This window comes from Chaetomium strumarium, assembly GCF_033439665.1.
Source record: "Chaetomium strumarium strain CBS 333.67 chromosome Unknown B0T15scaffold_4, whole genome shotgun sequence".
Taxonomy (NCBI): domain Eukaryota; kingdom Fungi; phylum Ascomycota; class Sordariomycetes; order Sordariales; family Chaetomiaceae; genus Chaetomium; species Chaetomium strumarium.
The window spans coordinates 3068910-3089253 of NW_026944432.1; the positions used below are offsets into that span (position 1 = coordinate 3068910).

Here is a 20344-nt window from a genome sequence, read left to right on the forward strand (position 1 = left end):
TTTTGCCCTTTGGTGATCCAAGGTAGGAAGCGGGAACGTTGCGTGCGGCACATGTCGTAAACTGACCACATTTCAGGCACAACCTCCTTGCACCCCAGCTATGCCTTGGCTTTGTGAGGCGCGTGGACCAACCGCGATTTTCCACCTTATTTGCTTGCCGCGAAAGCTTCCATTTCGTTTCCCGGCAAACAGACGGCAGCAGGGGTGTATGTGCGGCGCTCCTCGGCGCTCCCCGTTTTTCAACCAAGGGCCGTCCCCAAATAGGGTTACCTACTAGCTATTGTAGATCCCCTTAAAATAGTCGGCAGGTACGTTACCATGACTTGCTAGGTTCGGCGGATGAAGAGGTCGAGAATGTCTCAGGTTGTTCTGGGAGTGTTAGTATAGAGCTCAGGGTCCCGCATCCCGATTTTCAGAGTCTGCCAAGGCCGGTGGAACCTGAGCAAACAGAACATCAGCTCGTCATGTTTTGTATTATCCTAGGTGTTTCCCGTGGTTTCCTGCAGCGAGGTACCTAAGGTATCTATGTATGTATCGATAGACAGTTCAACCCCTGAATGATTGTTAGCGCGGAACAAGTGACAGGGGCTGAAATGCTGGGGCTTTTCCGTGGTCGTTCAAGTCAGACGCTAACAATCATTCAAGGGTCGAACTGTACTTATACAATACCATACATGTGCGATGTGACGGGTACCACATACCAGGTAGGTTGTGCAAGTACTACAAGTACCACAAAACGTGGTGGTAGCGCAGAAATTCTCCGAGAGAACACCGCTTGGGGATGTGTCTAAGAGAGCCGGGACATTCTACACGGCATGTCACCGGCTCAAGAGACCCAGCAGCAGCCTCAAGTACTAAATCTATCTGAGTACCTAGGGTATATTTGTCAAGCGAAAGCTAACATCCCTCTCCTAAGTCAATGTAGCAACGTGATATCTAGACAAAATAACTCCCATTCAACCAAGTGATGTTGAAGCTCCCGCGGAGGTCGAATGAACCTAGTCATGTTATTGAAATTGAATTCTATTTTACATCTATGTTAGTGACCAAAAGACAACACTAAACACACTTGACTCTCAGATCTTCCCTTTCTTTCACACGGCAATATTTCGCAACCCCCCCTTTTTCTACTCAACTTCAAAAGACCTCATGGTCCAGATCGACAATGGTATAGTAGATCACCCCACCATCCGCCCACTAGGTTAAGATTGGTTGTTGTGTTGGCCGAAGGGTCCGGAGTAGCAAGTCTCCCATTGCAGTCTTGGTGTTGAACTTAGGGGTTCACACAGATTATATGGCTTGCTTGAGGAATCTGAGACTCTGGGAACCTTGGTTCCTTATATACATGGAGAGCCTAGTTCCCAGCCTTCTGCCGATTGTTCCTGCTATACCGGTACCTCCAGTACCTGCCTAGCTTGTGGTCTCCGCCCCTGATTTCAGCACGTGGTCTTCAACAACTTCCAGACCGAGGTTTAGCGGTAGGCGCAGTAGACTCTCCACCCAACAAATACGAGTAGAGTAAACGCTAGAAGTGCACCCCCGAGCGATTCCCTCCCCATATGTTGGTTCTTCGTTGCTGCCGCCCGCTTTCGGAATTCCTCAGACGCCCTCCGCAGCGCATCCATCTCTGCCCTGGTGGGCGGTCGCCGATTGAGAACGCGCTCTATGTCTTCTCATGTGGGTGCCCGAGTCTCTCGCGCCTCTGTCGAGCTCATCCCAGCTGGTCGAAGTGTTGGCGGTTGGGCGAGTGTCTTGGGCCCGAAGGGGTAGGAGCTGGGGGGTTGCAGTGGAATGCGTGCGATGGGCGCCGTTGCACTACTTGGGAACCTTAATAATGCACGGAGATTTTGTTGATGATGGGGTATTCGGAGGTTGTCAGGGGTGAAGTGTTTGGAAGGGAACCCGTTCTCGCAATGGATGTCAAATCAGAAATCCAAGCTGGAGGATATCAAGACGGTCTTGAAAAGCAAACTAAAGACAGTAGGGCTGGGTATCAAAGTTACCAACGCGACACAACTCGGCGTTCTTGCCTTCTTCAAAGTTCAATAAGGGAATGTAGCACTTTTGATCCATCAATCCAGCCATTCTGCGGACTGTTGTGAAGTTGGATTTGGGAGCGCAGAACACAGCCCCCCAACTTCGCCCCGCAACAAGTGCCGGGTCGGGCAGGCTGATGCCTTGTTGGGCCGCAGTTGGGCGGCGCAGACTGAATCAAGCCACCTTCGCATGACAGTCGCGCGTCGCAATGCTGCAGATATCATACCGTAATGCACTGCAGTGGCAGATAGAGACGAACAGTACTCTGATTGGGTATCTCTGCATTCCGATGGTCCCGCCGCTATGACGCATGAAGCGTCCACAGTCACCACCAGGGATCTTCTTCAGAGGTTGGAATTCAGTCTACAGTGCTGAAATCAGGGGCAGAGACCATAAGGTAAGGTAGGTAGGGATTCGAAGAGAGACGAGAGAGACTCGGTGCCATCAAGTTCTGCCACGTGAATCGCCTTGCGGTCTGGATATCCAACAACGCTGGTTGAATATAGTGATACCGCAGTAAAGTCGCATGCACGAAACCTCATTGCCAATTAACAGAAGTGCCTTACTGCTCGAAGGAACCACCTGTTGGGTTATCCGTTGCCCTTCATGAGTATTGCAACATGCCTTTGGACCAACTGTCCAAGAGTGTCAGGAGAGGGAGGTGGCAGCATCCTTGAGAATAATCCTTCCAAGATTGTCATTTTGGGTGTACTGACTAAAATGCCGAAACTCTGGTTTCAGCGCTCATGTCCCAGGGACACATAAGGGGTGGGTCTTCAGTCCTATAGCGCGGCGTCAGAACAGGTTGGCCTGAGAGAATTTCACCCTGGATCAAGGCTTTCATCAAGTTGGTGAGATGTCCACCTTGGAACACCCGCGGCAAGTGCCAGTGGTGGTCCTCCATTAACATAGGTACCTAGGTATGTAGGACTCCGTTGGAGTGATAACAATAATGGGTCGAGAGTTTCTCCCGGCTCAACAGCCTAAGGTAAACTGTGGTAGCACGATCTTCTTATTCACCTGACGCCTTCTAAGTGGCGCGAAAAAATATCACTTTTGATTAATATACCCGGGAGAGCAACTCCTTCTACGACCTCAAAGAACGCGAACGCAAACTGTACGCGTTCCCGACTTACGACAGGACAGACGCAGACTCACCACGGCTAAAGGCAGTCTCACATCACTCTCAACGGTCAAGAATGCACAGAGTAGTAGAATGAAAAGCAATGAATTGAGTGAATCCCCGTAGGGACCACAGACCCTCCGACGCCAGGCAGCTACCGTGAAATCCTCCAGCCCAGCCGAAACCGACCACTCATGAAATCAACAATGCCCAGGGCAAATGCCATCCCGTGAACGCCGCGCCACCATCCTCAATCCCAACGGCGGATTACCGGGTTGAAAGTTCCTCCCTTGTCTGCCCCTCAGGGGACTTTGCTTGCTTGTTTGTTGGCCGACTTAGATGTAGTCCCATGTGCCCTGGATGACACCGACGCTGAGGTCGGCGAGGGCGCCGAAGGCGGCAGGGCTGAGATCCAGGTCCTCAGAATTACAAGTCACGCAGCGGTCGACAACGGTGACCTCAACACTTTTGCCGTTGTAAGAGGCACGCAGCCGCTTGCCACACAGAGGGTTGTTGTTTGGGTTTCCGTTGGGGGTCGACAGGTCGAAATCAGCATGGCTGAGCGCAACGACGTAGTCGCCGTCACCGTAGTTCTGGCCGCAGGCGCCGAGGCCCTGGTTGTAGTACGTGAACTTGCCGGATGTGGCCGCGACGTCGATGTCGCGAGCAGCCATGGCGGGGGCATGGGTACCAATGTGAGTGTCATCGGTCTTGGGGGCGGGCGACGCGAAAGTCATGCCCGCGAAGGTAGCCGTGATGGTAAAGAGGGAGATAAGGATCTTGGACAGCATCTTGACTGATGGTCTTGGATGTGTGATTGTGTTATTGTGTTGTTGATATCTGAAAGCGGATGTTGAACGTTCGGATGTCCTTCGGAGAGAGAAGCGTTGTTTAGTGAAGAAAGGAAGAAGGGCGGCAGAGGAATTGATCAGGTTGTTTATACCTTTGAGAGATCACTTGCCATCCCAGAATCAGCCCTGAACAGCTTCGCTGTTCTATTGTGTGGCCGCGTTCTGGCAGGTACGATTGTGCGCGTTTAACATGGCCTGTATTTAGGTAGGAACGCGTTGCGTGAACGCGTTCGTGGACTCAATATACATTTTCATCCCATCTTAAACCCACCTGGTAGCCTTGGGCTGTCACAGCTAACAAAGAAGGAACCGATGTGCCCCTGCTCTGCTGCAGAAATCCCTCCGGAGTCCCCGGATCGGAGCTTCTGCCGTGCTGCATACAGGTGGTTTGATTCTATTACCCGGTAAGAGTAGCAGCACTCGTGACTCAAGTTAGGAAGACCGCATGAAGCCAATATCAACAGCTGTTATACACGCGGAACTCGAGTTCAGCTTCCCTGTAGACGTCTGGTCTCGGATCGCTGTTATGGAAGAGACTCCTTAACTTCAAGCAACGAGCTGCCCGATATGATCAACGCTCGGCAGTCATAAACTACAAAGCTTTCGTTGTGAATGTACCATTATGACTACTAGTAACATGCAGTCAGGGCTTTCGAGAAGCCTGTGTCCTCCTCGTTGTAAGAAATTAGCTCCTAGGCTCGAGGTAGACAAGATGTCAAACCCCGGAACATCATTGACATCACTACACATGCTAAGGGTAGAAGGCCGGCTGATAGATTCGGCCATTGCAACATGTACCGGGGTTTATGATCCAGGTCTTTGGCACACACCGAGGTCGTATTCGGTGCTGTTTATTTCATCAAGCACAAAGGAACCCTCGGGTGGTAGCTCATCATGAAGCTCAACACTGCCTTATATTTTGTGATGCTGTCGGCATTAGTGGTGCGGCTCTTGAGAACGCTCTCTAACCGAATCCAAGGTTGATTTCCCGCTGCAGGCTGCAGCAGCTTGATGGCAGCAAACGGACTTCAGAGTCCCAGACCACGCTTTGTGCCCGCATACTAGCAATCAGAAAGCTTGGAAGAAACGCGTCTTAGCCTGACCGTGCTTGTTCTGCTTTAGTACCTGTTGGGAAGCTGGTCCGGCATATTGATTCCAGTCTTTCACGTCATCTTCTAGCAGGCTTCACAGCGACGGTCGTGACAAAATCAGTGGCACCGATTGCCTGTTGCACCGAAGTGTGAGCAGTAACCTCATATTTCCCCAGACCGAAATGGAACCTCGGTCACATCTTCCACACCTCTCTTTCCTTACCAAAGCTGTGGCATATTTCGAGTTATCGGAATCATCGGCTGCCAGGAAAGTTATGGAACCCTCCAAAGACCGAGGACTGATGTAGACCCTGTCAGGAATCCAATATTCAGTAATAAAAGATGGCCCTTTATCGACCAGCTCTTCGATAGCGGGATATACCTGAGGAAATTCGGAGCGTTCGAACCAATACTACTATACAGGTGTGGGAGGGGATCTTAAGGAGGGCAGGATGGTGGAGGATAAGACCGAAGGTTAGAAGTTGTGATGATACCGGTTATTGTCATAGCGCACATCTAGTATCTATCTAGCGTACAAATGGAAAGGGGTATATTGGAGAGAAACAACTACTCTACTGTGCATACCCAGTGGGCATTGCTGTACCGTCTAATTCGTAAGTCACGCCTGACCGTCTTGACGTCTTCCAATTCGTCCACGCTCCATTGGAGTTGCCAAAGGCCGGCGTCCCGTGTAACTCCTGATGTGGATATATCGAGTCGGGTACCTCCTGAGGCTCCTGATGCTCAGACTTGTTAGTCATACATAAGGTCTCATCCGCACCTCCATGGTTGGTCCCGGAAGTATCTTCCGAGGGGGGAATCCCGGCCACCATCTCTTTCCTCTTTCTCCTCCTTAAGAGGAAGAATATCAGCCCTGCCGCGCCGGCCAGGGCAGCTACGACTCCCAATGCAGCACCGACGATTGCGCCTGTGCTGATTGAAGTTGTTTCCATCGCAGCCTCCTTGGTGGCGCCACCTCCGTCCCCTCCGCATTCACTTCCCTTGTTTTCGGATACCTTGCTAACAACGGAGACCAAGCTGCTTTTCGCGGACGGATTGGCCTGCCACATCGTGAAGGTGTGGGCATTGTAATCAACCATCAGGTAGGCTGCTGTGAAGAAATAGCGGCCGAGCGTGGTTGGGTTGTCGGTTGCGCCGCTCATCAGCAGCTCCTTTGTGTCCTGGTGGACGAGGCGTGATCCGTTGCGGTCGACTTCAACGAAGGGGGTTATCAACTGGTTGTTGGGAATGCGGATTTGGAGGCCGTTGGAGAGGACGAAGGTCACATCTCCGTCGAAACTGAAGAGACGGGGTTTGTTAGTATCAGGGAACTGAAGTTAGAAGCGATCACAATGGTGCTGGGCGGGGAGTTGAGGAAAGGGGGCGAGGGGGGGCAGATATCAACGTACATATTCCCGGAGGCATCATACTGGCTCGCACCCCAGTGCAACCCAAACGACGAGCCAGTACTATTCATTTGTGTCGCTGTCACGAACCTGTCCACAATATCAACGGGACCCTCCCATACGAGCTGGCGTTGCGGTACGATGCAGCATGGAACGGCCGAGTTGGGAGGCATGATACCGTAGTCGGTACCATTCCTGAAATTGACCACGACATTCGATACAGTGACCTTCATTCCCGTCCAGCAGCCGGTATCCTCGCTGTAGTCGAGTGGTTGGGTCACGTTGCGTCCAATCACCTTCTCCTGATCGTAGCCGCCCAGCACGAGCAACCATCCATGTCGGTGGCGGCGTTGCCCGTCCACATGCGTCCCCAGAAAATAGACCAAACGCGGGACGGGATCTGGCCTGATTGGAGCAGCGTGTTCAGGTACGTAGAGTTGTATCCGAGCCCGAGAGCGTGAAGAATGGTGTAGCCGTTGTCCCAGCGCATGCGCGGAATGCCGATGGGCATGGTGGTGAAGTTACTCGCCCCTGCCGCGAACACTTCCGTGCCCGCGAGGCTGGTCGACAACAGCTTTGGCACGCCGAGCTCCGCTCCACGCGTTCCCAATTCCTGGCCCGCACCTCCTGCGGCGACTAGGTCCGAGGATTTGGTAAAGCTGGTTGATTTATCCTCGAAAAAGTAACCTCCCCTTCGGATCTCGCATATCTTGTCGTTCCATATGATTGATGGGTCGCAGTAGGCCTGCTGGTCGTAGATGTATGTGTTGTTAAGGTCCCTGGAACGAATTAACGAGAGTCACACACTGCGGCTGCTTTTTTAGCATTTTATGTATCTAATGGTGACTTACGGCCAAGGAAGGACCACGATATTCTGGGGAGGAGTGCCGATCTTGGCCTGGACACCTCTCATCAGGGAGTCGGGTATGTTAGGGTCAACGGCGATGTCTGTGATAGGAAGTGCGATAGGTGACGCTGGCGTATCGCATGCCGAGCCGAGGGCGCGTTCGGCCCAGAGAGCAATGAGGAGGTGCTGCATCACCGTGAACATGTATATTGAGATACATCCGGGAGGACGGGGATCAAGATGAGAGATCCAAGTGCTTCATCCGGGGCGGGGATGCCTTCTCAATAAACCCAAGGCAACAGCGCAAGGGCGGCTCCAACAACTTCGCTTGGTTGCGCCACCCGTTTGTGCAACAGTCCGCACCTGCTGACTGCGTACGAACGGCATCGTCACATCATACAAGTCCACGACCTGCCCGATCAAGGACTGCTGGTAGGGCGGCACCCCTCTTGGTCGTAGTCATACGCGCGCGGCATCGAGAACTCCGCCACGGAAGGCTGGCTGCCGAACCAATTTGGCCCCCGTTACTCACCAACGGTCTAAATGTTGGTGATACTCGAACCCGGTGGTGACCTTCATGCAAGTTTCGCGCTTCTCGACAATTCGTCGAATCAAACCATGCCATTTATGAAGCCCTTGGCAGGAGTGGCGTGTGTTCACCAGGTGTGCGAGGTCTCGGCGGCTATGGCAGTAATAATCCGCACCACAGCATGCCTGCATCATTCACATTGCGTGCTGTTTTGCGCCAACATTAGTGACTCGGACTAGATCATTGATCGATACCATCAGTTCGGACGTTGGACAGGGGATGTACCATGTATGGTTCGACGTGTCGTAGGTAGAAAGCGGTAGTTTGCAAGCTGAGGACGGGGAACTGAAAACACTTTTCAATAACCACGGCTGCCAAAGACCCTTTCTCTCAACAAGGGACAACTGGATCGCTTCGTAACGTTAGGCGACAAGGGGTTGACCAACACTCGACCTGCCGACTTAGGATGTGATTAGCGCCGGGGACTGGCTTGCCCCACTTTCCCAGTTTAGCGCTCGGCTACCGTATCACCCTCCCCCAACAACCGACGATGTGTTTTCTCGACTGCCACAAACCTGCCGCAATGGCGTATCCTCAGAGTTCTCGCCTGTCGAGAATCACGACGCCGTTCTTGATGCCGACCTCGCCTTCCTCTTCGCCGAGGGGACAAGACATGTTACGGAGGCGAGCCCCGCCGCTCCCTTTGCGTGAGAGTTCCTCGCCGCATCATGGCTGTTAATCGTCGTTCTTGCCGAGTCCTCGCTGCGGCCATATTTATGGTCACGCTACTCTTTCTTCGATCTTTCCAACAACAGGACACGCATACCGGGCAGCCCTCACGGCACATACTTCATCCAAAAATTCACTTCCAGTCGAGCAGTTTCGACTGGTCGTTGGTGCCCCAACGATACCCCGTGTCTTCATTCCGACCTCTTCCCACTCGCCGACCGGAGCACCTCCGCCGCATTCAGCATGCCTTTCCGAATTACGTAGACGATGCAACCACTCAGCGCCGGAGAAAGACCGTCCGCGACGCTTTTGTTCGGTGCTGGGACAGCTACAAGACACACGCATGGTTGAGGGATGAGCTGGCCCCGGTAAGCGGCCAATGGAAGACAACATTCGGCGGGTGGGCAGCAACGCTGGTGGACTCGCTCGACACTCTTTGGATCATGGACCTCAAGGATGAATTCTACACGGCTGCGGCCGCCGCGGCCCAGCTGGACTGGGCAAACACGACCGACACGGCTGTCAACCTCTTCGAAACGACAATCCGCCACCTTGGAGGCCTGCTAAGCGCCTATGACTTGAGCGGTGAAACCGCACTGTTGAAGAAGGCTACAGAACTGGGCAACATGCTTTATATGGCCTTCGACACACCCAATCGCATCCCGGGCTTCTGGCTCAACTTTGAAGACGCAAAGCAGGGATTGCAAACGGCAGGAACGAACGACCCTTCAGCAAGCCCTACCTCGCTTTCCCTTGAGTTTACACGACTATCAGTTCTGACGGGCGACCCCAAGTTCTACCATGCCATCGCCCGCGTCACCGACTTCCTGGAGCGGACCCAAAGCCAGTCCAAGCTCCCCGGCATGTGGCCGAAACTCATCAACTTCCATGACGAGACCGTTGATGGTGAGATAGGGTTCACCCTGGGTGCGCTGGCAGACTCGCTGTACGAATATTTGCCGAAGATGGTGGCCTTGCTGGGTGGGCAGTTGCTCGGCTACGAGAGAATGTACCGCACTGCTATGGATGTTGTCAAGACGCACCTCCTGTTCCGGCCCATGGTGGCCGAGGACGACGAGGAGGGCAAGGACGTCCTCTTCGTGGGCGACGTATTCGTCCACCCAGACCATATCGACCACGTCCCAGAGGGCCAGCACCTCTCGTGCTTTACCGGGGGCATGTTTGCCCTCGGCGGCAAGATATTCGGTATCCCGGACCACGTCGTCATTGGCGAAAAGTTAGCCCGCGGCTGCGCGTGGGCATACAACGCGTTCCCGACCGGGTTGATGCCTGAGATTTTCAACCTCCTTCCCTGTTCCTCCATAGACGGTCCATGTCCCTTCGACGAAAATCTATGGCAGAAGGAGGGAAACAAGAGGCTGAAGAAGGGGTTCAAGAACGCTAGGGAGCCGAAGTACATCCTCCGGCCGGAGGCCATCGAGAGCGTCTTCCTCCTCTACAGGATGACGGGCAAAGCAGACCTCAGGGATCTGGCGTGGCGCATGTTTGAGGCCGTCATGGACGCGACGAAGACTCCACTTGCCAACTCGGCGATTGAGGATGTGACGGTCGAGGGCGAGACAAGCAAGACGGACTCGATGGAGGTAAGGCGCCTTCTCTAGAGGATTACACTTTGAATGAGTATTTTGATGACCCATTCCGCAGAGCTTCTTCCTGTCCGAGACACTCAAGTACTTCTATCTGATATTCTCACCGCCCGACCTCATCAACCTTGATATCTTTGTCCTCAATACCGAGGCACATCCTTTCCGGCGGTCAATGGTAGTGTAGCATAGGTAACAGTGAGGACTTTTGGCGAGAGAGGAACAGATGAGGATACCCATATAAAGAATAAGGTAATATATGGGCCCCATCGGCTCGAGAACATGGGGCCCAGTATGCATCAGCGCGAACAGCAACGTTCAAGGGCGATGCGAGGCGGCGAAGGCGTTCTTCATCCAGGTAAGCCTCGATCCAGATGTCAAGATAGGCTTCCTTCTATTGTCTGCCGCCTATCAGGGCGTTGATTGACCCACACATCTCGTCCTTTGGTGGTTAGCCGAATCGCAAGTGGAGAGAATGACGGTCTCAGCCCTATCAGCTGGGCACGTGCTAGGGACCAGGGACCCGGGAATTCATCTGTCCAGGGTCCACAAGGAAGGTAACCTTAATCCACGGAAGCCGTTAAGCGGGCCCAGCGGGCTCGGGCGGTGCCAGGCACGATGGTTCCGAGTGGACCAGTAGCAGAAGGCAGCAGCTCCGCGTCCAATAAACCCCTTGTTCGATTTTAGAATGTTCCTTCGCCAGCTCGGAATTGAGGCTCGGCCTTGGTGCCTATTCTGGTCCCTGACCGTCCCTGGGTGGCTGCAGATAGTTAAGCTCAAGGTGACGGCAACAGCTGAGATGACAACAAGAAAAGTAAGGTAGCTCGGACTTCTCGCCACATTCGCTCCACCGTCTTCCTCGCTTTTCCTCGGATACTCCGACACGTTGCCTGGACTTCCTCGGATACTCTGACGCGTTGCCTGGATTTCCTACTTTATCCCGGGGACAATGGTGACGGTCACCCCCAAGGCAGGCACTCTGCTCGGCCCCCTGACCACAACATGGACCCCGCCGGACAGTTGCACCATTCATTTGATGGCCACGAGCATATACAACAATGCATGGCGGGGACAGCAGTGTGTGGCGGGAAACCCCAGGGATAACACCGATTGCTGGCCGCCAGTAATAGCCAAAGCGGGAATTCCAACGCATCCGTTCTTAGGATGGGGTTTCTATTCGCCCGGTCTGGCATGCCCGACAGGTTATACGACAGCCTGCACGGCGGAGCACGGCGGTCGGTCGGAATGGCCAATCGAGTTCACCCTGGTCCCTGGTGAGACGGCGGTAGGGTGCTGTCCACAGTAAGTTCAAGTTCTTTTCTGCCGAGGGCGCGCAGAGCCAACCGAGAGTAGTGTACCCGACTAAGTGGTAGCGTAGGGGCTTCCAATGCGCCAATCTGGGCAATACATGCATTGCATATGCAGGGACCGACAGCCCGATGACAGTCCCCACAGCGAAGTGCTCCGGGACGGAGATTGTCAGCTTCGGCCAGGGCACATTCCCGGCGCTCGTTACGACAACAATGCCCATGACCAGCGCCACGAGTTCTGCAGAGCCCTCCGTGTTCACTACGATACCCCAGGCGATCCTCTGGGCACCGATGATCCAACTGAACTACCGTTCGGAGGACCTCCCCGCCACATCCACATCCACCTCCACATCCACGCCCGCCACGACGACACCACCACCTACCACCAACAGCAACTCTCCATCATCAGAGACCTCAATAACCGCAAGCGGCCAAGCAGCAGCAGCCAGCCAGAGCGGACTATCCACGGGGGCAGCACTCGGCATCGGCGTCGGCGCCGCACTGGGAGCGGCAATTCTGATCGCAGCGCTCGTCGGCTGGGTGTGGCTCAGGAAGCGGAAGCAACGAGCCGCTGCTGCGGCGGCGGCGGCAGCGGCAGCAGCAGCAGCAGCAGCGTCAGCAGAGAAGGCCGAGCTGGCGGTGGAGAGGCAGGCGGTTCAGCCGCCCAAATACTATGTCAAGCCTCCCGGCTGGACGCTGTCCGAGATGAGCAACGACAGGCCGGTGGCCGAGTTGTACGTTCACTATGATGGGGTTGTTATGCCTGCGCGGGTGGCCTCCGAGATGGGCAATGCAAATGTGGCTGAGCTGCCCGCTGAGGTGTTACACTCATCAGGGACGGAGCGGAGGGGTCGGGCGTCGTGAGGCAACCCACCACGCTGCAGTACATTCATGCGGGACTGTGCACTGCATACGGTAATGATGTTCAGGTTAACCCTTGCCTCGGGGAAGCCGAAGCTGTGTGTATATTTGGCATTCGGTGTACACATTCTACTAGTACATATTATGAGGCTTTATGTAATACGGATGTGAATATTAGAACGGGTACATAGAACTCTCAAAACCGTACCTGCGTTAGGCATTTTACCAGACCTGCCTGTGAGAGCTCCAGAGCACCCGATGATGCTGTCGCCCAAATTTCCTTGCCTTCGGTTGTGACGAGCGAGATGCTACTCTACGGCACAGTCCTCGCATGGCACGGTTCCTACCGCACTGCGCCGCGTCTGAACTCTGAAGACTGAACCTGATTTGTGCCAACCCCCGGTGAGGCTCATCGCCACGTCGCTTGGGACGAACATGGGATTCAACTGCAAGTCCTAAATAAGTATGTATGTCGCTTTCACTTTGCTTGATCATCTAGGGTGCCCGCCGTCTCGTCCCATTATCCCTACAAGGGGTAATAGCCATTAAAGACGACCTCGAGATGGAGACGGCAATGGACGTGCCCTGCAAGTCGGCACCAGCATGGGATATTCTGTGCCAGTCCCAGAAAGCGTGTGCCATCGTGGTCGGCTCTGGGTTGGCGTGTATTTTTGATGACGGCTATCATGGCTTCACATCCAAGTCCTCCCAGTCGACCCGGTACCGGCCAACCGTAACCTCTTGAGTCCTAGCCATTCTCAAGTATTACGTTGCCGGCTTGACTAGCCGCTGCCCACGGCAAAGGGTGCGGATTGTACATGATATTATAGGCCTAGTAAAGCTAGGGGAGAATTGGAGATGCTGCGGGCATGTTCTATCCTCGAAACCGTGCCTGGTGAGAAGCACTTTCAAAGCACCACATATTTGCCTGTCGCGTTTGGCAACTTTGGCTAAGGCTTTGTTAGAGACGGTACAAATCCATCTCGAGCATCTTACATATCACGGGGAACAACCCCGCTGTTACTCAGAAGCTTCGGAGATCTAATGGTCCGACAGGATGCTTAGCACGATGAGTCATTCGCATTCGATACATTCCAGATTGGACCATATAGGAGACTTGCCGATACCTACATAAGGTACTAACTCCCACCCTCCAATATTTTCCTCTCAGATTCACAAAAGTGTGCAATCCTATAACCCCCGCCCCCCCTCCGATCTCACAACAGCATCATCAACTAAACAATGAACCCCCCACCCCCCGAATCCCCTCCCCTTTCTTCTCTTTCTCCCCCTCTCCTCTTACACCCCTCCCAAAAAGCCGCAATAGCCCACATCCGCTCCACCACCCTCGCGCTCGCGCCCGCCGCGACGCAAACAATCCACCACATCCTGCGCATGTCCAACCTACTTCCCCCCGCCGAGATCCACGCCGCCCTCCTCTCTGCCATAGTAACCCAAGCCAGAGTCGCACTGCATTTCCACCCCGACCGTCCCGTGACACCCGTGTTTGCCGACGGAAAAAACAAAGACAAAAACAATGAAACGATCGCGCAGTCTCTCCTGGACGACGGCGTCTACCGCAACCAGTTCGAGACGGGCGTGTCGAACGGGAGCCTGAGTGCTTTCCGTGGCGGGGTGAGGGATTTGTGGGAGAGGGAGTTATTCGGGGGTGCTTATCACAACCACAATCATCACCACAGCCACAGCCACACCCAAGAGGATGAACAGGGGGATACTAGTAGTATTGGGTGGAGGGGATTGAGGCCGAAATATGGAGCTCTGGGTCTGTTGGGCGGTGGGACGAGCGACGACGGGCCGGCGCCGCGGTTCGGGTCGTGCTACCTCGTGCTGAAGCGGGAGGTGCTCGCGCGGTGTACTTTCACGTTTGGCGGGTCGCAGGACCTGCCCCGCTGGCGCGGGACGGTGGATTGTTTTGATGCGGTGCTGGCTGCGGTGCTGGAAGAGGCGTTTGTGAGGGAATCCGTGTTGGGGATGCCAGGGGTGGTGCGGCCGCCGGAGCTAGTGCGGCGGGTTCTGGATGGAGGAAGTGAGGGGGTGAGGGAAGGGTTGAAGATGAGTCGGAATCTGGATCATTACATTGAGGCGCAGATTCATGGGGAGGTGAGGCTGGATCGGGATGTTGAGATTCTGGTGGCGGATCCTTCGTTTCAGGAAGGGGAAACGGGGGGGGACTTGATGGCTTTGTCGGAGAGGTTTGGCTTCCCCCTGCGCTGGCATGCCGGGTCTCATATCGGCGTAGCGGAAGTCCCAGCGGACTTTCGGGGACCAACGATGCCGTCGCTCGCGGCGCGCGTGGCGAGGGATGGCATTGTGGACGCGCGAGCGATCGGGGATGCTGTGCGGGAGCTAAAGAGGAACCCTGATACGTGGAGGGACAGGGGCTCGTATGATGAGGTTTTGCAGGAGCTAAAGTTGCTGTGGCATGTGCTTGTCCGTTATGGGAGATCCCCTGGCACTACTACTAGTAGTACTACCTAGTCACGCAGAGCGCCGGGGGTTTGAATGAGAAGCTGCTATATCAGTTACCGACCGGCCGGGTTCAACTCTGTATCTGCGGATACTAGGGTTGTTCACGGTCCCTTTCATGCGTACAACCTTCATCCCATCGATCCCTGGTGCTTTCAGTCGTCCTTCCTACAACCATTGCTTATTCCCCAAGTGAGACACAAAGGAGCCGCCATCTCCTTTCTCTACACTGGCTCTTTCCCAGACCGAAATGACATCTCGGACGGCATCTTCTGGGCGCGCTGGTCCGCTGAAGTGAGGAGCATAGCTCTTGAAACGCGCAAAGACGTCTTCCAGCTTTTGTTGTTGCTCCGGCGTCACTGCGAGATATGTTAGACAAGTACTAGCACTACTAGTAGTAATAGTGAATCAAACACTAGGTGATCAGGGAATAGTAGGACTCCTACCGTCCGCATAGTGCCCGGCTTCCACCAAGCCCGGACAGATGCTGATGAACAGAACACCGTCCTTCCTGTACTGGGCGCTGAACTTGGCAACCGCGAGGTTCATGGCCGCCTTGCTCATGGCGTAAGCCGAGAACACGGCGATGTCATACTGCCGAGTCGGCTCGATGTCCGAGGTGCCGCTGGTTATCGACACGACCTTCTTGCCTCGGCCTCGCAGGACCAGTGGCATGAAGAGATTGAAGAGACGGACGTTGCCGACGGCGTTGATCCTGAAACACTTGAGCATTTCCTCCTCCAGCCTCTCGGGGTCGTTGTTGCCTCTGTGTGGTGTGTGTGTGTGAGTCCTCAGTCAGTTGCCCGCCTGTGGTTCTTTGAATGGGAGGGAAGGAAAGGAGAGCGCAGACGCACAGAACTCCGAACGGGTCGTACGAGTCCCAGGTTGAGACGTAGGCGGCGTTGGCGATGAGGTAGTCGAGAGTTCCGCCCGTGATCTTGGCCGTGTCCGCCGCGGCTCGCTACCGGGCAGGGGCATTCTCGTCAGAATAGGGATCGGTTGGCACCGGTGTATTACGCGGCATGCCTTACCTGCAGGGTACGGTAATCGGTGAGATCGGCTTGCAGGATGTGGATATTGGACCGCCCGCTCAGCAGCTCCGAGACCTTCTTCTCCGTGCCGGGTTTGTCACGAACTAAACCAATGACCGTATTGGCTGCGTCTTGGGAGATCTGGCGTAGGAACTCGAACTATTGAAGCTCACTCGTCAGCGTGTAAATACCAGGCAATTGATGGTATGTAGCACCTGCCCCGAGTACTCCGGAGACGCCTGTGATTACGTATGAAGACATTGCTGGCGAGGAACCTGAGTTGCGGTTTCTCAGTTTTAGATCTGTGGAATCTTGGTAACAAGCTCGGCCAGTTGGGTCAGCCTCCCTGAGTCTTATATACCACAGATCGAGTAAAGCTTATGGATTATACTGAAGCCTATGTGGGAGCCACTGAGTCCGAGAAATACTAGTAGTATTGGGCATGAAGAGCTCCGCGTGGATTACGGAATCTGTATCCGTACATTGTCCGAGCCGACCCGGAGAGCAACAATTGGTAATGGTGTTGTAGTAGGGTCCGGCCGTCATAGGGTAGTGGACATGGTCCTGTCATGCGTTATGATGCGTTATGGTTATACGTTATGGCTTGTCCGTCATCATAATGCATGCTTTCCGAAGGCGGCAATCAAGCCCTCAACAAGGTGCCATGTCCTCTCAGCGCAATACACTTCGACCATTCATCGACTCTGCTACACGAGTCCTTTGTTTGGTAGTCGTTTAACTTTTTACCGTCCGCATAGACCGCACTTACACGGCTACATGGGGAGTCTGGATCGGCCGAATCTTGCTCCGCATGACAGAAGAAGCTTCTAGTGTAACGCTATTGACCCATGCGCATGCGCAAAGATCGTTTTGCCTTAAACGGCTAGTGCACAAGGGCTTGGTTTGGACAGCTGTGTTTGAGGACAAAGAGCTACGGACCGGGCCGAGTGACTCGTCACTTGCCGAGGTTGGAACCGCTTTTTCAACGTCCACACTTGGACCGGTTTGCCTCTCATCTAGAGACTCCCAGTAGGGGAAAGACGCCATGCCCACAACACGGTCTACGCCAGCTGACCGGCCACGGACCCGGCAGAGGGTTCACAAGCCCCCGCCAGCGCTAAGCGTGCCAGATATTGACGAGGATGCGGCCGAGCGTAAGCGTGTGTTAAACGTGCTTGCCCAGCGCCGGTATCGTAAGGCATCCCTTTGCGGCAGGGCATAACGGTAATGGGCTTGAAAGTGACTGACCGCGTTGCGCGACCCAGGGCGACGCAAAAGGGAGGCTCGTCTTGGAGCTCGAGCACCACACGAGGGCTCTCCCCAATCTCAGAGGAGTCAGAGCCCAGGAGCGCCCCCGCAGGCAACATCGTCTCCCGGGGGGGTGGCCCCAGTACCACGGAAGTTGCATCCGGAGATGTGGTCGACTTCTCCTTCCTCTCCCCCAAAGATTTACAGCTCCCCGTCCCGTCCGCCGACGCGGTCCCAGGCTCATTCGACACCAGTCAGTTGGATGACATGCCGCTCCAATGGTCGAACTACAGTCCGCAGGAGACATACTGCCAGCCAGATGTACCGGCTGCCCTACCATTCGACCTGGCCAACGCGGCGCAGCCTCTGTCACTCACCTTGCTCAGCGGCGCATTCAGCACACCCTCGACCTACACCTCATCGTCGGCCTCAGTGCCCATCCCCTCAATTCCTCTGACAACCAATAACTACTACTACGCACCAACCACTACTACCACCACCACCACCACCACCACCCTCGGCTCTCCCATCCCAACAACCACAATCACAACAACAACAGCCGAATCCGAATCCGAGTCGGAGTCCTTCGCAGACAGCTATTACCTCCCCGTCCCACCCCTGACCCTGCTCCGCGCGCTAGTGCGCATCGCCACCCGGCTCAACGCCATGCCGTCGGCCCTGTCCCTGAGCGCCGCCTCCCCCTTCACGACGGGCCGCGGCGCCCCCGACCCGTCCCAGCTGCCGCCCGCCTGGCGGCCGACGCCGACCCAGCTGGCCGTGCCGCACCACCCGGTGCTGGATCTGTTGCCGTGGCCTGCGGTGCGCGATCGGATGATTGGGTATTTGAGTCTTGGTCTGGAGGAGAATATCAGTAACAGTAGTAGTAGTGGTAATAGTGGTGGTAATGGTAACGGTTCGGGGAGTGTGACGGGCTCGCTGCTCCTGGATTTTATTTATGACATGGAAGATGGGGCCGAGGGGATCAGGGTGTGGGGTGCCGATCCGTACGACGAGGCGAACTGGGAGGTTGGGCAGGCCGTCTTTGAGAGGTGGTGGTTTGTCTTTGATAAGCGGGTTGTTGAGGTGAGTAATCGCTGGCGGAGGCGGAGAGGCGCCGAACCGTTGAGGATTGCCGGAGCGTAGTAGTGACAGGTGGAGGAGAGGACCGTGAGGGGAGGCAGAAGTTGTTGTTTGTTGTTGTCGTCTTTGGACTCTTTTTGCTTTAGGCTGTCGAGTGTTTTATGATTATTTATCTCGGTACCATACAGCGCATAGGCCATGGTTGCCTGTAAGACTTGCGCTCACAAGCAGCTTCCTTGCCCCCTTCGCCGCTCGACCCTTCGCCGTAGCCTCCGCCTTCGAGCTGTGCTGTCGCGTTCCATTCGATCACTAGAGCACAGCCGCCGCCACTGGTTCGATGATTCTACAGCTTGGTATATATATTATGTTGACCACGGTTGACATTGTTAGATGGGTATCCATATGAGTGGCACTAATACAACATGGTAGACACGCTTAGCCCCTTGTTCCGTTCAAGCGACAAAATGCGCGACTACTACTAGTATTCGTACCCTATGTAGCTACGCTCCCTCCAAGTAGATAATAGTAAGTAATCCCCGAAATCCAGGATTCCCCACCCACTAATCCAACTCACTCCCTCGCGAGCGGCTTCGGCTCCGGGACATAGTCGACGGTGCCGCCCATGGCCATGGGCATCACCGCACCGGGCGTCTCCGGCAGCTTGCCTCCCCGATACAAGAAACTCATGGGGAAACCCAGATCAAACGGGACGGCGCCCTCAATCTCCTGGATATCCTCCTCACCAAGCGTGACCTTCAGCGCCTCAATGTTCCCCCGGAGATGCTCGACCGTGCGCCCCCCAACAATGGGAAACACATACGGCGCCTTGGCCCTCACATACGCCAGCGCAACGCTCGTGACCAGCGTATCCTTGCGCTTCGCGACGGCCTCCAGCGCCCGGCTAACCCTGACCTCGGCCTCGCTCGCCTGCACGGCGCGGCCCTCCCTCTTGGCCGTCGCTCGCTGGGCGTCCGTCTTGAACTTCCCCCCGCCCAAGGCGCCCCAGGGGGCCAGGGCCATGCCCTCGGCGCGGCACATGGGGATGATGTCGCGCTCGAAGTCGCGCACGGCCGCCGACCAGAGCCCTTGGTACACGCTGAAGGGCCGCAGCCCGTGGCTGCGCGCGTATTCGTTCGCCCGGCTCACCACCCACGCGGGCGTGTCCGACACGCCGAGGTAGAGCACCTTGCCCGAGGCCACGAGGTGGTTGAGGGATTGCATGAGTTCGGGGATGGAGGTGGAGAAGTCCCACCAGTGTACGTAGAGCTAATGATGAAAGGTTAGTTCGGAGATCTCGGGTTATAGAACGTACCTACAATAAAGAAGGATGAGGAGAAAGGATAAAACATGTCTCATACGTACCAGGTCGATGTAATCGGTCTGCAGCTTCTTCAGACTGGCCTCGACCGAGCAGTGCAGGCTCTTGGAGCCGTTGCCGTGGTAGTTGGCGAGGATGTGCTTCTTGGGCGGCTGGCCGTCGACGGCCTGGTAGTTGGTGGTGAACTTGGTGGCCAGCACGATCTGGTCGCGGTTGTTGCGCTTCTTCATCCACGCCCCGATCCGCGTCTCAGACTCCTCGAACTGGTAGTTGTTGGACGTGTCGATGAAGTTGCCGCCCTGGTCGAAGAAGTAGTCGAGGATCTCCTCCGTGGTCTTCTCGTCACACTCTCCCACTAGTTGATTACACCAGACGAGTTAACACACTACTAAATACTTTGACCTGAAATTAGCGAAAAAAGAAAAACTCACTGAAATCTTTCCACGCATCGCCAAAGTTCATGGCACCAAGGCATAGAGGGCTAACGTAGACGGATGCGTTTGGGGACAGTAAACGGTACCGAGCCAGCGGGCTCTGAGCGGGCGGAGCGGGAGGTAAGAGGGCAACCATCTTGTTGTGAGCGGTGGTGAAGCAAGGTGACAAGGTCTGATGTTACTTAGTGCTGAATACCCGTGGCCTTGAGAAATAGCATGTCAAGCGAACCGTGTCCTTAGTTGGGTTGTTATAGTGAACTGTCTGGTGGTGTGTTTAGAACCGATGGCATAACCTTGATGCCAGCGACGGCGGTTCATGAATGGGCCGATCCCTAACTCCGAACAATATGTCTCCGAC

General features: G+C 55.1%; 8 protein-coding genes across 8 annotated transcripts; 4 read left to right on the forward strand and 4 right to left on the reverse strand.

Moving 5' to 3' along the window:
- Nucleotides 1–3495: 3495 nt before the first annotated feature.
- On the reverse strand, nucleotides 3496–3951 carry B0T15DRAFT_511846 (RlpA-like double-psi beta-barrel-protein domain-containing protein-containing protein; the record flags this gene model as incomplete). Its single annotated transcript, XM_062867939.1, has 1 exon — nucleotides 3496–3951. One exon carries the CDS (start codon nucleotides 3949–3951, stop codon nucleotides 3496–3498), a length of 456 nt encoding a protein of 151 aa, XP_062721765.1.
- A 1723-nt stretch (nucleotides 3952–5674) lies between these two features.
- On the reverse strand, nucleotides 5675–7559 carry B0T15DRAFT_485463 (uncharacterized protein; the record flags this gene model as incomplete). Its single annotated transcript, XM_062866291.1, has 4 exons — nucleotides 5675–6401; nucleotides 6512–6766; nucleotides 6832–7287; nucleotides 7360–7559. The coding sequence occupies 4 exons, from the start codon at nucleotides 7557–7559 to the stop codon at nucleotides 5675–5677; spliced, it is 1638 nt and encodes a 545-aa protein (XP_062721766.1).
- Nucleotides 7560–8612: 1053 nt separating this feature from the next.
- Nucleotides 8613–10404, forward strand: B0T15DRAFT_397185 (glycoside hydrolase family 47 protein; the record flags this gene model as incomplete). Its single annotated transcript, XM_062864884.1, has 2 exons — nucleotides 8613–10217; nucleotides 10279–10404. 2 exons carry the CDS (start codon nucleotides 8613–8615, stop codon nucleotides 10402–10404), a joined length of 1731 nt encoding a protein of 576 aa, XP_062721767.1.
- A 430-nt stretch (nucleotides 10405–10834) lies between these two features.
- On the forward strand, nucleotides 10835–12604 carry B0T15DRAFT_215529 (uncharacterized protein). The gene is made up of 2 exons (XM_062862731.1): nucleotides 10835–11519; nucleotides 11596–12604. The coding sequence occupies exons 1-2, from the start codon at nucleotides 11167–11169 to the stop codon at nucleotides 12389–12391; spliced, it is 1149 nt and encodes a 382-aa protein (XP_062721768.1). The 5' UTR covers nucleotides 10835–11166; the 3' UTR covers nucleotides 12392–12604.
- Nucleotides 12605–13587: 983 nt separating this feature from the next.
- B0T15DRAFT_533988 (uncharacterized protein) lies at nucleotides 13588–15118 on the forward strand. The gene has a single exon (XM_062869404.1). It carries the CDS (start codon nucleotides 13631–13633, stop codon nucleotides 14885–14887), a length of 1257 nt encoding a protein of 418 aa, XP_062721769.1. The 5' UTR covers nucleotides 13588–13630; the 3' UTR covers nucleotides 14888–15118.
- B0T15DRAFT_556605 (uncharacterized protein) lies at nucleotides 15044–16346 on the reverse strand (the record flags this gene model as incomplete). The annotated part of the gene is made up of 5 exons (XM_062870425.1): nucleotides 16126–16346; nucleotides 15907–16065; nucleotides 15730–15836; nucleotides 15322–15641; nucleotides 15044–15234 (listed from the first exon to the last, which is right to left on the reverse strand). The coding sequence occupies exons 1-5, from the start codon at nucleotides 16165–16167 to the stop codon at nucleotides 15044–15046; spliced, it is 819 nt and encodes a 272-aa protein (XP_062721770.1). The 5' UTR covers nucleotides 16168–16346.
- A 440-nt stretch (nucleotides 16347–16786) lies between these two features.
- B0T15DRAFT_417003 (uncharacterized protein) lies at nucleotides 16787–18465 on the forward strand. Its single transcript, XM_062865482.1, has 3 exons — nucleotides 16787–17099; nucleotides 17172–17274; nucleotides 17448–18465. Exons 1-3 carry the CDS (start codon nucleotides 16952–16954, stop codon nucleotides 18295–18297), a joined length of 1101 nt encoding a protein of 366 aa, XP_062721771.1. The 5' UTR covers nucleotides 16787–16951; the 3' UTR covers nucleotides 18298–18465.
- Nucleotides 18466–18804: 339 nt separating this feature from the next.
- On the reverse strand, nucleotides 18805–20122 carry B0T15DRAFT_396944 (NADP-dependent oxidoreductase domain-containing protein; the record flags this gene model as incomplete). Its single annotated transcript, XM_062864870.1, has 3 exons — nucleotides 18805–19500; nucleotides 19597–19907; nucleotides 19984–20122. The coding sequence occupies 3 exons, from the start codon at nucleotides 20120–20122 to the stop codon at nucleotides 18805–18807; spliced, it is 1146 nt and encodes a 381-aa protein (XP_062721772.1).
- Nucleotides 20123–20344: the final 222 nt, after the last annotated feature.

Coding starts and splice junctions, on each gene's coding strand:
- B0T15DRAFT_417003 (XM_062865482.1), top strand. CDS start 16,952: ATGCCCACAACACGGTCTACGCCAGCTGACCGGCCACGGACCCGGCAG. Junction 17,100..17,171: donor GCTTGCCCAGCGCCGGTATC/GTAAGGCATCCC, acceptor TGCGCGACCCAG/GGCGACGCAAAAGGGAGGCT. Junction 17,275..17,447: donor GCGCCCCCGCAGGCAACATC/GTCTCCCGGGGG, acceptor GTCGAACTACAG/TCCGCAGGAGACATACTGCC.
- B0T15DRAFT_215529 (XM_062862731.1), top strand. CDS start 11,167: ATGGTGACGGTCACCCCCAAGGCAGGCACTCTGCTCGGCCCCCTGACC. Junction 11,520..11,595: donor GCGGTAGGGTGCTGTCCACA/GTAAGTTCAAGT, acceptor GTGGTAGCGTAG/GGGCTTCCAATGCGCCAATC.
- B0T15DRAFT_533988 (XM_062869404.1), top strand. CDS start 13,631: ATGAACCCCCCACCCCCCGAATCCCCTCCCCTTTCTTCTCTTTCTCCC.